Here is a 17,672-nt window from a genome sequence, read left to right as displayed (position 1 = left end):
ACTCTGCCCCAAAAAGAGCTCTGCACAGGGAGGTTTAAAATATGTATTTTCATGCTACTCATTGGTGTAATTAAAGGTACCGGTTAAATTAAAGGTGCCGGTTAAATTAAAGGTGCCGGCAGGATGTTGGTTAAGTTTAGAATAAACATTAAAAATCCAGTAAATTTTGCATTAATGCTCCAAGCAGGTAGTGTTATATTCTGTTTTACTGCCCAAAAATTATTACTGCATATTAAATCATACACTCATGTATATTTTTCTGAGTCTTCTTCATCCATTGCTTTGAATAAGTGACTGTATTGCACTCTTGTTTAGTATCTTTCATTTAGTTCTGTGAATTTTTGAACCATAGCTTTATCCTAAATCTGAACTTAATTGATGCAATTAGGTTTTTTCTCTACTTTCAGTGATTAATCAAGAATTGGCGAAAGCTAGTGATAATTCAATGAAACTGCAAGTGCTAAAAACCAGAGGCTTATATGAACCTATTATGTGGTTCAGGAAAAATAAGGATAAATTGCGGGGCAGAGCATATGAGCCAATGGCTATGGTGGTAAGAAAATACTCTTTATTACGAAAGAGACATTTGAATGTTTGAGCCCAAAAATGCAGGATTGCAGGCTAAAAATTGATTTTTTGGTTAAAAAAATTTTGTCTTCACGAGCCAACCCAAAAATGGGGGTACGTGGGATATACAATTGCTCGGCTTACACGAGTAAATAGGATATACATAATAACTTTAGGAAAAGATGTGAAATTCTTAAAGCTAGATTTTGATGTGTTTGTAGAAGTATGTGATCTATTTTCCAATTCAGTGGCAAAATCTTAGCTAACTAATTTAATTCAATTTTGTTTTCTTACTTAATTGAAAATTTCCACATACAGCAATATTGCCAATTTATAGTGGCCCCATAACAAATGAAATAAACAGTTCATTATTATATTTGTGAACCCATGGCTTTCTTCTGTCTTATGGTGTTTGTGAACTCTCTCTGATAGCTTTTCAACTTGCATTTCATAAGGAGTAGCATTTGATGTGATGTATCTTTGATTGTATTTCCTTAGATTTCCATGAAGGAGGCAAGTATGGCCAAGTATTTGGAGTGTGTTGTACCACAGCGTGATTTGTTGGCCTTTGTTTGTGAGGATCCTGAAGATGCCAACTTCTTAATGGAAGAATTGAGAGACAAAATGAAGTACAAAGTAAATGTTGTGGCATCAAAACCTGATGTTTCAATGTCCTCCTTTGCTCGACCATATGAACTGCAGTCTATCAGGCGAGTACTTTTTTTTTTTAGGCCTTAAGTATAAGTTGGCATCTGTTTCATGTATGAGTTGTGGCACGAGCTGGTGTAAATAGTTAAGGCCAACCAAATGATGCATAGCACAATTTTCTTTCCTATTTATTTATTCTTGCTAGATGCATTTTATTGTTGTTTTGTTGTTCACAACAAAATGTATCGTGCGTAAATATATGAAAAGTTATTCTTAGTCATTTTTCATTTCTTAGTTCAGTCTTAATGCGATTGATTCATTGCAAATAAACAGTTGTGATTTCCTGGTCAACTTCAATGGGTTTTTATGGATTGGTTATTAAATTCGGCTAAGAAGTTTTTGTACTAGTGTCTTTCATTATTTCATTGTATAAACCTTGAGTATTTGTGTCATTGTTGCCATTTAGTGCACATCTCTTGTAAAAAAATCTTATCATGCATATATTTCTATTAGTTTTTTGTTTTACTGCAATTGAGGATTTCATTTTAATTTAAACTTAATTTTCAGGAAATATGGTTTTTATACATACTTATCAGACATCTTCAGTGCTCCTGAAGCAGTAATGAGATATTTATTCAAAAATTATTTCATCCATCGCATTCCCATTGGGACTCAAGATACGTACGCTATGGCTGACCAGGTTCCCGCTGAAATCAGAGTCTTCATGACTGGTCAGTGTTCATTAAATTGTATACAGTCACTGGTTATTATTCTAAGGAAGTTTCCTTAAGGGTATGTTATGAAAAGTATTTTTTAATTACTTTTCTAATTATGATATGAATTTTCAAGGTCATTTCATCTCATTTCAGCTGCAAGAAAGGTTTTGTCCCCCTACTAACTCAGATATTTATGAAACTTAAATCATATCATTCGTTCACCTTGGCAGGTAAAAGGCCGGTTTTTGTGCGGCCAGTAGTTCTTCAATTATATCCTCTCAAACTTTGAGAAACTTTACCATTCCAAGACATACCAAGATGCATGAGTTTACACAATAACCAATTTTATTGTTATTGTTGTATTGTTTCCTGTGAAATTTTCAGCTGTGATAGCTTTAGGTTTTGTTGTGAAATATGAAAAGATATGCACGAACTTGAATGGAAAATATAGCCTTATATGAATTCTTAAATGTTCTCTCAGCTACAATTTTGGCTGAAAACCTGGTTTAATATAAGTGGTCAGATTGTGGTGTGTTTGTCTGGCAATTCAGCAAAAGTTATGGTTGACAAATTTTTTTAAATACAGCAAGCTCCCAATTATCTGGGTTAATGATTGGGAGATGTGGCCTGAATAATCCGAAAACACGGGTAACCCAAGCTTTCACTTAAATTTCTTGTAATGTTCATACTCTACTTAAATCAGGCAATATCTTACTACATCTTCATGCTCATAGTCTGTTATTTTTAAGTGCTTCCCAAAGTCTTGAGACCTTTCTTCACCCAACCACGATCTTTTTAGCGACGACAAGACGATTTTACTCACATTCCCACTACTCCATATACTTTAGCAAACTGTCTACTGCCTCCACTTCCCCTACCGCCTTCACTACTTCTATTCCCTTCCACTCCAGTTTGACCTCAACTGGTTGTGGCATAAACATACCAGAGTGAGAGAAAATCTTTGGTTCTCTTGGGCTGCATTCAACCGCATGCGAGGCTGCAGCAATAGTTAACCATTTGCGGTATGAAAAACACATTTGAAGATCATGGGTGACCTTTGTCTTAATTTATGATTGGTTAATTATTGAAGAATAACCTAAAATTAATCAAGATTTTCTCCCACCACTCATCATCTTCTCCAAAGCTAGAGCAGACATCCACGAAAACTTGAACCATTACTTGTCAGTAAGTGTTAAAAAGAATTCCATTTTATGAGGTAATTCCAATGGAAGTTATAAGTAATTTTATTTCTGTAAGGTCTAGAAGTATCATGGGAATTGTTTTGTATAAAAATGATTTGTTACAGTAAGAAAAATGAGTAATTTTATTATAATAATACATACTAAAATTACATAGTGTGCCTATTATTTCGTTACTGAAAGCATTCAAACCTGCTTTCCGAAAATTCTGTTATGGTTTAGTTTGCTTTTCTTTTTAGGTAACTCTTTAAATTAACTTTGAATAATGGTACATATATCTTTGATGTCAGTAGGGATTTTGTTGCATATTGCTGATACAGTATAGTGAGGGCCGTACTGAGCTTTTAAGGGGGACTGATGATTTACATGAATTTCAAAACATTGCATGTTTTGTATAAGTGTATTTGGTACTTTTTGTGGAATAGGTTAAAGGTTTGTTCGATAAATAAAGTACAAACAAGGATACTGAGTGAGGAAAGCATATGGATTGCTGTTGAAATGAGGATTTATGAGATGATAATGTATTCCATTGTTTTAGTGGGTGATTTATTTTTCAATTTTCATTTAATATGTGTTCCATCATTGTTTTATGTATCTTTTCCTTAATAAGACATCATTAGTTTCATTGAAAATCATTATTTTGCTTCGAGTCTAATATCAAATTCAGCCAATAACATTTTTTTGATTCCTTGAAACATTATTGAAAGAACTTTCATCCGCCCTGTGGTGAGTACTATTTAATATTTTTTTACAGATCAAAAAAAATTTAGCAAAAGATCTTCAAGGTACACCAAAGAGGCGATCTCGAGCTCATATCAGATTGGAGATGCGCACTTGCTGAAAGGATCAGTGAATGAATCCAGTATCAGGGAATGTACTGCTCGGTGAGTATCCTGGTTTGAAACTTTCCTAAATACAATGAACTCTTGATTATCCAGGCTAAGGATGGGGTCAGACAGCATGAACAATCGGGAAGCACGGGTAATCCAAACTTTCAATTTCATTTCTTTTAATGTTCATACTTAACGTATATCAAACAATATGTTATTATTTATGCATACAGTCTGTTATTTTAGGTTTTTTCAAGGACTCATTGTGACCTTTCTTTACCCAACCTGATCTTTATTGCATTTGTCGTGATTGTTCTCGTATCTCACCAATCCATACACTCCAGCGTACTATGCAGGCAAACGTCTGGCTGTGATTCATGTATTTCCTTCTTCTTGTTTTGTACGTCCTTTGTCTCTGCTTCCACTTCCCCATCTGTCTTCACGTTAGATAAAAAACTTTGTAAATTTCACGTATGGTTTTAGTAACAACAAATTTCGTCAGTGCGACATCGTCAGGTTCAAATACAGGATACAGGGAGAGTTTGACCTTTTGTCGCACTTGCAGAGTACGGCATTTCAACGAAACAGGTTACAAAAATCATGTGTGAAATTTAGAAAGTTTTTAAAATTGAACATGAAGCAATTTCACCTAGTCACGCCTCAAACTATCCATTTTGTTCTGCCTTCTCTTCTACTCTAGTTTGATTTTGACTGATCGTGGTGTAAACATGCCTTAGTTTGACGAAATCTCCAGTACCCTTGGCTGTATTCATCAGCATGTAAGGCCCCAACAATCGTTGTGCATTTGCAATATAAAAAGTACATTTGACGATCGTGGTAACCTTTGTCTTAATTTACAATTGGTTAACTATCGAAGAATCTTTTAAAATTAACCCTGAGTTATACGCTGAGTGGGGATTTTGCCGTATTTTTCAAAAACTCGAAATACAGGGTTTGTCCGGAAAGTAATAGGACTGATTTTCTTCCACCGCAACTGTACTTCGGAGCGTGTTTGCACCGACTGAATTTGGTAGAGGGTGTTCCTAGCTAATGAACGAGTGGCTGGTCAGTTGTCTGAGGGCACCAGGAGAGTCGGGACAGACTTTTTTGCGCGACGTGTTTTTGTGAGTGGTGCAAGCCGAAAATGCAGCGTTCGTTACAGCAGAGGTACGCGATTTAATTCTGAGTGAAACTCGGTAAATATGCAACAGAGACGTTTGTTATGATCAAGTAGGCTTACCCAGATGTTGCTTTAGCAAGAAGTGGTGCGTTTCGGTGGCATTAGGCCTTTTTGGAGGGCCGGGAGGAGGTCGCTGATGAAGATGGTGCTGGAAGACCTGTGACTTCGGCAAACACCGACATTTTGACCCGTGTGCACAAAGTTTTGAAAACAGACCGACGACTAAGCACTCATTTAATTTCCCAGATGTTACATTTATCAAAATCTGTGGTTAATGACATTTTGACGGAGGATTTGAGCATGCGCAAGATGTGTGCGCGAAGATGGTCCCAAAAGAGCTCACCGATGACTAGAAATTGCGGCTCACATCGCCTTTCATGTGAACAGCTAATTAACCAATGCCGGCATCCCAACGCTTCCGCAGCCACCCTACATCCCAGATGTGGCCCCCCAGACTTTTTTTTGTTTCCTTGTGTGAAATCGCCGATGAAAAGCAAGCATTTTGAGACGACATAGGGGATCCAAGCAGCATGCACCTCGGCTCTCAAGGCTATTTCGGAGAATGTCTTCTGTGATGCCTTCAATGCTTGGAAATCGCGCTGGCAGCGATGCATCGACGCAGAAGGAGCCTATTTTGAAAGTTTTTAAAGAATTGTAACGATTGGCTCAATACATTTTTTTAAATCGACTCAGTCCTATTACTTTCCGGACAAACCCTGTAGCATGCTTACTGCATATGGGTCACTGTTGGCACACTTTGGTGGCTTAAGGCGAGTGGCTCTAAGACCACCGCTTAGAAAGATAATTTATTGCGAGATTTAGTGCTATGCAGAAAATGAGAATAATATGCCGAAGGAAAACCACAGGTCGTGGCCTCCGCTTAGAATGTGAGAATATTGCATGCCAATCCTAGCTCACTCATTTTCAAACAGGCCACTTTACCTCTTGTGCACTCACTCCTTATAAACCTATGCATTCTTCTCAGAGTGATAAAATGCTTATTTTTTGCCTTTTCTGCATTTTACACTGTTTATGGAAAAAGTACGATATCTTTTATCTCATATGTATTACTTTATTTTCTTTCACAGTTTATCCCAGTTGAAGGAGGAGCTTCAAGAGTTGAAGAATGTTTTCAGTGGTCACGAGTCTCACATAGAGAAACTAGAGGGTGTGCTTGCAGGGATCAGGAAGAGGCGATCGGAGAACAAGGCACAGCTGAGCAAAGCAACCACCACCAAATCCCGACTCATGATGCTCCAGAGGAACGAGGAGGAGGCAAGGGCCGTGGAGTGCCGCGAGGAGGACCTCCGTCGGAACCTCGTCGAAGCCAATCAGGTTATTCTCCCCTCTCGTCCATTCCCAAACGTTGAAACTAGAGATGGGTCAGCTCCAGTACCTGGTTCTCATCACTGCCTGTTCTTGGCCCTTAATCTGGTATTGGGAACCGATCGCATAAAGTCGGTACTTAGAAACCAACACGGAGCAGTGGCGAATATTTATTCCATTTAATATTGTTTTCGGTGAATGCCTTTTCAAAACTGCAGGTAATATTTCTGACAAATAAAGGAATAGATTAGGCCCAGACAGGGTAAAAGCGTTGATTTCTTTCAACATAACTTGGAGAAAGTACCAGTGGCTGCCTGATGTAATGTGACGTATAGGACAATCATGCATTTTTTAAGAACATTTTAGTTTGGCTTTTAAAACATGGAAAATAAAATTATGAATACTATTTTTTTGTAGAGAACTTTCTACTTCTTTAGCACAGTTTCGTTGAAGTTATTTTCATTCATTTCTTTTGGTTGCTCATTAAAATTTGTAATTTTTCAAAATATAAGATTGATTGTTGGAACCAAGTGTGGGGAACTTGGAACCGACTGGGGAGAAATGGACCAGTATCAAGAACTGGAAATATTTAAGAACTGACTCATCTTAATAGGAATATAATATGTTTACATCTTGTGCACTTTTTTTTATAAACAAGGTTGTGCAGGCACCAGTGTTGGTAAAAGCACAGCAAACTGCCTATTATCTGGGCTAATGATGAGAGATGTGGCCTGAATAATCTTTAAACATGGGTAATGTGAGCTTACACTTTACTTTCTTGAAATTTTCATAATTTAGGTTAATCAAGTAATCAATTATTATTTATGCACATTGTTATCTCAGATAGCTTTCCAGAATCATGAAGGCCTTTCTTTTCCTGAACACGATCTTTTTAGTGGCGATAACGTGATTATTGTTGTCGTATTCATACTGTTCCATACAATACCTTGTTTTCAAAAACCACATGCTCGTGGCTACGAGGTTCTTAAATTCAAGAAAGTAGCTTTGCAATTATGCTACAAAAACACTGTGCGACGTTAGAAACTACACTGTCAGGCTCCACGCCATGTAGTCGTGTCTCGCACAAGTTGCCTGGGATGCAACTGCTGCAGGACACAGATCCGTGGTCACAGAGCACAATGCTTGAAAAACAGGAACATGGAACTCCCATGAAGCTAAATGGCACGCGATCATGCCGTCACGCAGCAGCCGGTATAGGAAATCAGGGCTCATTGCAAATTTTTTTGCTAGCGAGTGCCTGGCTACGACTCGTGCTATCTTCACTTCCACTTCCCCCTTTACCTTTACCAGTTTGACCTTGACAAGTTGCGGCGTAAACAAGCCCGAGTGCGATGAAATCTCCCGTTCCCTTGAGCCATATTCAATCACATCTGTGGCCACGGCTATAATTGCGCATTTGAGACATGAAATATACAATTAACCCTTTTAGTGCTATCCTTCTTCCTGGGGTACAGACGAAAAATGCGGAGGGTATTTTAATAAAATGTAGCAACTGGGAAAAATAAACATTATGTAGTTAATTTTTTAGATATTGTCGTGTCCTCTTGTGGACAGCTCGACTAGGGGCGGCTCAGAATTGGGATCTTGGACTGACGCTGAGGGATTCCGAGCAGCGAAGGTGGTCCTCTAGGAGGGATGGTATCGGGTAGAAATGAAAGGCCCCGGGTTTGCCACAAGAAGTGTATTTGGTTCCATTGACTCTTGTGCGAGAGTGATCTCCTCCTTCGGGTTCCCCGGGTCAACCCTTGAACTTCCCTTCCACAGCCCTGTGGGCTTGACTCTTGACGAAATGACGACTCACGAATGACGGATGACGAATTGACTAAACAATCACCCCGAGTCAATGATGCGTGCTGTTTTTAAGGCATCCCCACATCCGACCACCCCTCCCCCTCCGTGAGTTCGAGAACCTTCCAACGGTATGCCATTCCTTGCTGAAGAGTGCAAACGCATCGGCAATTAAAAATGCGGTTCCCACTCTCAGCAGAATCAGCGCAGTGCGGACATCGAGGCTTTCCTTCTATGAGAGTGCACACGCACCGTCTATCCGAAAATGCATTCCTTGCCGTCAGCACAATCCGCACCGCGTAGGCATAAAGGAAAGTTCAAGAGACCCACGCAGGAAAGGTGAATAGACGATGAGGAGGACGCATAGGCCGACCAAAAGAATATGCACGCATCGACAAAAAGAGTATGAGGACTTAGTTGAACGCAAAAATGAAGTCTGTATTGAACAATATCTTTAAGCGGTTTTTTTAATTAATGAGATTAAATTGGACAATAATAACAACAATTTTATACGTTGACTGATATATAAGTTTTTTTTTATTTCAATGTCCTCAAATTTAGCAACAATAACGAAAAAGCCCATACATCGGCGCGCCGCACTTTTCAGCTGAGCAGTAAAAGCCGATACGCACGCCGCACTGCAAGGGTTAAAGACCTTAAATAACATTTTTCTTAATTTATGATCGGTTGACCATTGAAGAAACTTCAAAAATTAATTTAGAGTTTTCTTTCCTGCCGCTAGTCATCACCTGCAATGCTAGAGCAGACCTCCAAATAGACTTGAAACATTCCTGTCAGCCATGGTGATTTTGCGTCCCTTTTTATTTTTTATAAAGATTACGAAAAGCATCGAACGAACGAGAACTCATGCGCTGATAATCCGCAACATGGATAAACCACAGCTGGATAATCTGAAGCCAGCTGTTTATATAAGATGTATGTTTGTCTGTCTGCTATGTGTTTCCATACTGCAGCACAGATTGTGACCAAATGTACTACATAGGTGCATCTTTTGCTCTCAAACCCCAAAGTGCTACTTTCAGTTGCTTCTGATGCATCCTTCGCATCATTTTGTCGTTACAGTTTGTTACAACACGTCATACAATATCTGTGGTTGGATATACTAGATCCCATGCACTAGCCATTGGCTTATTAGCCCGCTGTCCTATCGCACAATGTGCATGAAAATGCTGCCTTGTGGCATTGAAACTTGAAACAGCATGAACTTGGTTTCAATTAAAATGTTATGCCTGATATCTTTCATCCACAAAGTGCTTTATAGCCAGCTAAAATTATAATTTTTCCCTCTAGCTGTCAATAAATTTGTCTAATTTTTTTTATATTTATTGTCTCTTAAATTTGGTTAGGAGCATTTTGGCTATTATTTTTTCAATAATTTCTTTCCTTTCCAGGCTTGTACTTCGCAGATTAGATCAACCCTGGTGGGAAAAACCTTAGGGAAGTTTAAAGGATTTGAAAGTCTCATCGATATGATTAGGCTGGTGCAACTTAATGTTCATAAGGCAAGGAATGATGTCTCTGTGATTGAGCATGATTTAAGTGCAAGCACGAAGAAACTTAAAGAAGCTGAGGTATGTGAATGGATAAGTATTCTGTATATTCATTTCCATCATTTTTGGTGAGTGTATAGATGTTCCATGTGGTCGCAGCTCTTAGGAGACCCGATTGGCCAAGCCCCAACTTTAGAATCATACTTTAAAATGTTTACAGGAATCAGTGGTTATTGATGCAGAGGAGGATTAATAATAGTGAGTGGCTCAGTTTCCACACAAGGGTAGCAGTCATCCAAATCAATCATGCGATTATCCACTGAAATATCAAATGATCGGCTAGGAGGCCATAGTATGTGGAGTTTATTTTCTAAATTAATGAGACTACCTACCAGTGGACAAATGAATCATGCTATGTCCACTGGAGAAGAAATAAATGCCCAATTGGCAGAAGTGCTGCTTCCATCTTCTGTAAATAATCTTTAAGTATTAGAAGGACAGTGAAAAGTAGAAATAAGTGAGGAATCTCACAAGGAAGTTTTTAATCTTACCAATGTTCTATAGCATTCTTTGAAAGAGTGTTTTGTATGTCAGGAATTATAAGTGATAAAAACAGATTAGAATGGACCCAGTTACAATTTGCATGCTAGATTTCCTGAAATAAACTCTTCGTTGAATTTTTCAAGTTTTTGGTGACCTATAAAGTCTGTTTCATATTTCAGAGCCTTTGAATGTATCTCCAAAATAATAAAATATGTTAAAATTAGGGGTGAGCGGATAATCTTTTTTTTTCCGATAACCGATATTTAGAACCGATAACTTGATCTGGTCTAGATACCAGAGTATGAATGAATACTTCCTGATTTTCCTGGATGAGGTAAATACATAAATAACGTTATGGTAGTGGAAAAATTATTGGATATTGGTGCTCTGATACCGATATGCCGATAGTCTATTATCGGCCAGTATTTATATCGGCATTAATTATCGGCTCACCCCTAGTTAAAATGTGCATTCATAAATTCTTTCAGTTCCGCATGAAGGTATAAAATGTAGCCAAAGCTTACAGCTGCTCTTTTAAACCCATTTACAAGCGCACTGGTAAGCGGCCTGAAGCTGGCCACAGACACCGCAAGCGTACCGGTACGCAGAATGCATAGTGATATCTATCAGTTGATTTTGCTGCTATCTTACGAGATTTTTTTGTAAGTTTTTGGCCAGTTAGTGTACCTGATAGTAGTTGCCATCTGGTGGCTATTCAGAAAATTTTTTCCTTTGTAAATCACCTTAGAAATAAGTTATACTTCAACCAAATGTAAGAGCAGCTAACTCTTAACAACATAACAAAATTTGGTCAAAATGGGTCAACAAACACTCTGCTAAATGTCTTCTTTAAACCAACACTGCAAAAGTGTTAAAATTCTTTGAAAGTCAGCGGTGTTTTGAGTTGATTTGAATCCCAGGGGAGGGATGCAAATCTCTTAAGCATTGCTTCTTTTTCCTTCGAATTTGAATTGTCGGGGTAATGAGGATTTGAAAGATTTGAAAACCTGTAGCAATTGGGATTTTGATTATTGAAAATGTAGGATTTGTCCCCCATTTACAAAAAAGCCCTTTGTCTCTACTAAACTAAAAAAAAAAAACCACGAGGGAGCAACATTTTCACCGTCTAATTGCGCCTCTATAATATGACGCAAGACTCCTAACGTAAGGGGCATTATCGTCTAGTGGATAGAGTGCTTGGCTGCTGATCAAGGGGTCCCTGGTTCATTGCTTGGGTGATGCTTTCGGACACCTCAAAGCAAAATCCTCAAAGTGCGAGGTAGCTCAAGGAATGGAACTGGCCCCCCTACCTTTAATGTGTGAAATTCACGTCTGTGGCTTAGTCTGGGGGATCTTTATCCTGACCTACAGCGTCCCACCTTCGGGTTGAATCACTGAGTCATTGAAGTCTACTAACGTAATGCCAAGCAGCACTGTATTCTTTGTAAGGCTGTGTAGTATCTCTCTCATAATGCGTTGAAGTTTTTCATCGCCTCCATGCCTGTTATTTTGCATAAAAAATTGATAGAAATGTGTTTGCAAGTGTATGAAAGTTATCAATACACCTGCATTTTTCACAAGTTTTGAGGAATTCAAGCCATTCGAATACATTATTAAAATAGGAAAAAAATTGTACTAATTTAGTTCATGAAGATGCTACATTTTTGCTTTATAAAGAAGAAAAAAAGTGTCGAAAATATTTGAAAAAGCAATTGGAATATGTAGATTTTGCAAAATTTCAAGTAAATTGCGCGATTGGAAGATTGAATGTATTTACTTTGTCATTCCAGAAAGAAGAAAGGGCTTGCAGGGAGATTTTTGAAGCTGCTAAAAAGCAAATGCTGAATCATTTGAAGCAGCTGGAAGAATTGTGCAAGTTGAGGTATAAGAGCAAAGAGTTCCAGAACCTGCTGGAGAAATTTTCAGAGTATCCAGACACTCTTGAGGAAATTGATCAAGAGATACATGTCACCCAAACCAAAGCAGAACTTATTGGGCATTCGGATTCAAATGTAAGTTATTCACTTCTTTGAAGAGATGGAATATCAGTTTGATAATAGCACTAAAGTGGGCTGTCATCAAGAACAAGGTGTCTATGTTTCAGTGGAGTTTGCAGTCCGCTACTTGCTGTAAAAATACTTTAGTGGTCTATCAGTTGTGTGATATCATTGGTTTAATTAACTAAAAGATCAAGGCTGAAGATGAAAATTATAATGACGAAGTTAATGGAACACAAGAGAGAAGTTTGACAGCAGTATGGAACATGTTACTATGCATACTGCTAAATGCATTAAAGAAATAGGTGTAATTCATACTATTGTGATTTTTGTATTTTCATTCCATCAGAGTAAAAACAATTTCATCTTTTCAAAGATAGCAGAATAATTTCATCAGAGATGTAGTGTTGATGGTTACAAGAAAATGGATTGAGTTATATTTGAAATGAGCCAGAATTTCGCTTTTCCTTAGCATTCTAGGTAATCAATTCAGAAGTGTTGCACCGGCTAAACTATGGCTTTTGGCAGACTTGCAGAGTATCAGACAGTTCTGCTCATATTAATGAAGTGAAGTAAAAATTGATGCCAATATTCCATTGATAGTTAAACCTCATGCTCAGTTTCGTTGATTTCTGTTTTATCTTAACCCTTTTACTGCCATCTTGCTGGTCGAGCAAAAACTGCCAGGGGCCGATTTATCCACCCGACTTATTTGACTTTTTTCATGATTGTGCCCTTTTCAACTGCTGTAATTTAAGTAAACCCCCATAATCTATCTATGGTTATAAGATACAAATATATCTTAAGTATTGGGAAAAAATCTACATGTATTAAATAAAATTAAGTAGCTGAAAAATTTTTAAATGTGAAATGTTGAAACCCTGGAAAATAGCCTTGGCAGTCTTTGCGCATCCCACCCGAAATGGGCTGGCAGTGAAAGGGTTTAAGTGAAGGTAATACAGAAATATGAAGGACAGCAATAGTAATTCTTCCTTCTTTCTCTCCTCCAAAGTCCTGTTCTTTGCCTTATTTTTGGACCCAAGGCTTTGTGTAAGGTATAAAGCATGTAAGAAAAATGAATTAATGTCTTTACCTATCAATTATATACATAGGTATTTAATATTTTTTTATCAAATTTTCTCAAATGTATGTATGTGTGACATTTTTCAATTACTTAAAATAAGATCTACAACTGTATTACATTGTAATTATAACTATGATTATTATTGCCCATTTTTAAGTCAGAAGTTTCACATTAGCAAACAGTTAATTTATACTTCAGCTGACTGTGGATTTATTTGAGAGAACTGTGTTGTTTTGTAAACTGTGAGAACTTATATTTTCTGATGGGCATCTTTCTTTGTTGTTTGATTTTTAAGGTCATTATGGAATACGATAGAAGGAAAAAAACTATAGAGGGCATCAAGAAAGTTCTTGATCAGATGAATGCTGATAAAAAAAAGCATGTTGAAGAAATAGAGGCTGTGAAAAGTTGCTGGTTGCCGTTTGTGAACGATTTGATCAAGAGGGTGGATAAAACATTTGGCAATCTTCTCTCCAGAATCAATTACGTTGGGGAGGTGATACTTGTACAAGGACAAAATGAGGTAAGTACATACTATTATTAGTTAATTAAGTGGATGCTAATTTAGCTCATCAACGTGGACCAAGCAATTGGTGAACGTTTAAAACTTCTAATTTAAGTAACCAAAGAAAGAAACATTAGCAGGCAAAAATAAAATTTTCAATTTTCTCCGGAACATTTTTAACTATCTGATGAAGTACTTAGTGACCACTTATTTGGGGCGTTGGTTTTATTCATCCTATCATCTATGTCCATAAAAATTTTAAAGTGTTGTTGATCATTCAAAGTACATGCATCTAACGTATCAGTTTCTTCTAACTTCGTCCTCCTTAGTGGTCAATATCACAAGACCGTCTTTTTGATTGTGTGCTAAGGTAATGCAGCATTAGATGCAGAGTAAAACTGCCAGTGACTGTCAAACACAGAAAGGGTTGACAGTAGAGTTGGGGCAGGAGTTGCTCTGCACAGTGCAGAGACAGGATTTGCTCAGTTTATGGCTGGGGTGTGTTCTTCTAGGATAAAATTCGAGGAATCAAGCAAGATGGAGTGGAATTGATTCTTAATGAAACTTGACTTGCAATTTTCCACAAAAATAAATTCAATTCGACTCGAGTTTCGATGTTACTACATATATCATTATCAAGGTACAAATGGTGGTAAGTGCAGTTAATTTATGCAGCCATGTCTCGTATAGCGCAAGGGATGCGTTCCTTGGGGTCTTTGCGCTATACGAATTTGCGTTATACGAGAGCGTTTTAACATTGAGAAGATAGGGATGCGTTCCTGGTAGCATAGGTCCTGGGTATTGAATTTCCTCTAAAACATATATATTCCCATAAATAGCCTTAGAAAACATTAATTATATAAATGTTTATAGTTTAAAACATCTTTAAAGATAGTATGCACGCATTTGAAGACTTTTATTCACGTTAAAAAAAATTCTTACGTGCTTTTGAAATTCCCTCCTGTCGTGCGGGTGGGCTAACATCTGCTATCTCAGGGGATCGTAATGCGTTGCCGGCAGTTGATGATTTTTCAAACTAGTCTAAAAACAACTATTGTGTCACCCAGGCCCTTTTGTCGCTCATCGAAATGACAGGCAAATGCTACTTTGAATGCCATTTCATAGCTAGCGGAGTTTAAGAATGATAAATCATTTTCATTTGAAGTCCTCCGAGTCATTAGCAGCTACGTGAAACAGTCTTTAAATGCCTTGAAACCTGACCCAGGTTTTCCTTCCCTGAAAATGAATGAACGAGAATGCATTCTTTTCCCAAAGAATATCGTCTCGTCAACACTAAAAACTAGTTGAGGGGGAAAGGAGCCACTTTCAATCACAGCTTGGAGTTCATCAGAAAATGTTGGGGTGACTGCGCTATCAACACTTGCAGATTCACCTGATATCGCCGCACTGAAAATACCTGCTTGCCGTTTAAATTCTGGAACCAACCGGAGCTTTCACTAAATATCTCGGAGCGATTACCACTCTCGTCTTTTTGCACAGATTCACTATGAACTTTCCGTATGTGTAGACCGCTTGGTTGAAGTTGGTGCGGCTGAGGTCACAGATGTTTTAACTTCGTCTTTATTCAGAATAAGGCATCGTGCGTTTAAACTTCCGCGCAATATCGCTTTGATGTTCTCCATTTTCAAAGCAATTGACCTATATCAATTTCTCTTCTGGGTTTATGGTTTTTCTTGATAAATTCTTGATTTTTCTACCCGAATTCCTATTTTTTGCCATTTTATCTTGGTTTTTACTCTGCATGGCTCTATCGACATCACCTTCTACTGCTGAACTGTATTCTTGAGACGCACAGGGCCTATGATTGCGGGGTGGGGAACGAAGCTATTGTGTTTGAGACTCTACAGCGGACCCTCTTATATGTTGATGCTATTCATGCGCAACTCGGCCACCGCTCCATTTCTCCCCCGTGAATACCGATGACCTTGAAGGCTTAAGCGTTGACCCTCTACCTGGAAGTCAATCGCCCGATAACCTATGACGGCAAAAATTACGTCTCAACCAGTATTGCTTAAAAAAACTCATTTCCACTAGCCCCACGCTTAATTAATGATCTAAATTAACTCATTCTGTTAAGGAGACGAGATAAATTACTTCGGTAGGCCGGCTATCTGGACCCAATGACGAGTAATACTTTTGGCCATTGCACAGCAATGGATTTCGATTAATATATAAACAAAAAAGAAGATTTGAGGCAAGCAATAATATTAATATGCGTAAAATGATAGAAATTTCGTGTGTACTTAGCGCAAGTTCACGTTTTATCACGAGAGCGTTTAAGATTTTTGATTAGGCTACACTGCGTTGCAATGTTTCCCCGAGGAACGACTTTGCGCTATATCGAAATTGCGCTAATCGAAATTGCGCTATACGAGACATGGGTGTACATGTATAGGAGGCGGGAGTGGGAGAATTGAGGGGAGAGAGAGAGAAGAAATGGGATGGGAAATCCTCAAGGAGGTGGCTGGAATGGGTAGAAGTGGAAAGCGTGGGGGGGCGGGGGAGGGGAGAGTGGAAAAACCGGAGGAGGTAAAAAGGTTGGAAATTAAAGGGTTTTTGTTAAAATAATGGAGTTAACACAAGTGGAATAAGTTTACTCTAAGAGCTTAGTCCTGTTACAGCAATACGTGAAAAGAGTAAATACATTTCATGATACAAGTTGTCATGTTAACATAACAACAACAAAATACTGGAGAAAAGATAGAATATTGAAAGTTGTTAGATTACAAATTCATCATTTTTCTCCAGGGTTAACAAACTTTGGACATAGAAACGAAAGCATTTAAATACACGTGGCGGTCTTCTTATCTTCGTGTGTTGTTTCCAATGGCCATTGGCATCATTCCACACCATTCATCGAAACTCGAGTCGAATTAAATTTATTTTTGTGGAAAATTGCATGTCAAGTTTCATTATGTTCTTCTAGTCTTAAGAAGAAGAGTTAAAGTGCTATTGGTAGATTATTCCTTGAGCAAATAATTAGATATTGCTGGAGCTCTCAGTGTCTGATTACAAAAATATTTCCTTCTTTTACAACGGATAGGTGGACATTGAAAATATGTTGGAAAGAAGGCTGCCTCGGAGTGTTATGAATCCTGTGAAATTAACTGTTTTGTAGATTTGTTTCTGTAGAGTTTTTTCAAGATTTCTGTCTTTCTAAAGGCTTGGACATGGTATTTTTGTGTTTTGATTCTTTTCTGCTGTTTCATTCTATTCCTTAATCTGTTTTCATTCCTTTACAGTTTGATTTTGGCAATTATGGCTTCAAGATACAAGTCAAATTTCGACAAGAGGGTGGACTGCAGGAATTGAACCAGTTCCGACAGAGTGGGGGCGAAAGAGCTGTAGCTATAGCTGTCTATCTCATGTCTTTGCAGGAGCTCACCTCTGTACCATTCAGATGTGTTGATGAAATAAATCAGGTGATTATAATGCCCATGTGATCAGGGATGTTGAGAATAATTCATAATAAAATGATTCATTACACGGGAACGAGCCTGTGAACAAACCAGTTTGCCAGGCAACAGGGGCTTATTTATTTGTAATAGACAGAGGCATTATTTGTATTGATAACAGGGTTGATTGATTTAAATCACTTTGATTTAAATCATGATTTAAATCACGATTTAAATCACTTGATTTTTATTTTAAAAAATCAGGTGATTTAAATCATAATGTGATCTATATGTTTGATTTTTAAAGAGTCAAGAAAAGGAAGCTGTAAGTGTATAATTTT

At 37.8% G+C, this 17,672-nt stretch overlaps 1 protein-coding gene across 1 annotated transcript in view; it reads left to right on the top strand.

The window, feature by feature from the left end:
• LOC124169079 (structural maintenance of chromosomes protein 5) overlaps positions 1 to 17,672 on the top strand; it is a 50,610-nt gene that overhangs the window by 29,309 nt on the left and 3,629 nt on the right. The window contains exons 10-18 of the mRNA XM_046547555.1: positions 408 to 553; positions 1,066 to 1,277; positions 1,783 to 1,946; positions 3,885 to 4,014; positions 6,229 to 6,475; positions 9,688 to 9,867; positions 12,120 to 12,341; positions 13,706 to 13,933; positions 17,179 to 17,358. Of these exons, the coding sequence (XP_046403511.1) occupies positions 408 to 553; positions 1,066 to 1,277; positions 1,783 to 1,946; positions 3,885 to 4,014; positions 6,229 to 6,475; positions 9,688 to 9,867; positions 12,120 to 12,341; positions 13,706 to 13,933; positions 17,179 to 17,358 (1,709 nt within the window). The remainder of the gene's footprint in view (positions 1 to 407; positions 554 to 1,065; positions 1,278 to 1,782; positions 1,947 to 3,884; positions 4,015 to 6,228; positions 6,476 to 9,687; positions 9,868 to 12,119; positions 12,342 to 13,705; positions 13,934 to 17,178; positions 17,359 to 17,672) is intronic.

Source organism: Ischnura elegans, chromosome 12 (genome assembly GCF_921293095.1).
Source record: "Ischnura elegans chromosome 12, ioIscEleg1.1, whole genome shotgun sequence".
NCBI classification, from domain to species: domain Eukaryota; kingdom Metazoa; phylum Arthropoda; class Insecta; order Odonata; family Coenagrionidae; genus Ischnura; species Ischnura elegans.
The sequence above is the reverse complement of the archived record's forward strand: the minus strand, read 5'-3'. Positions and strand labels throughout refer to the sequence as shown.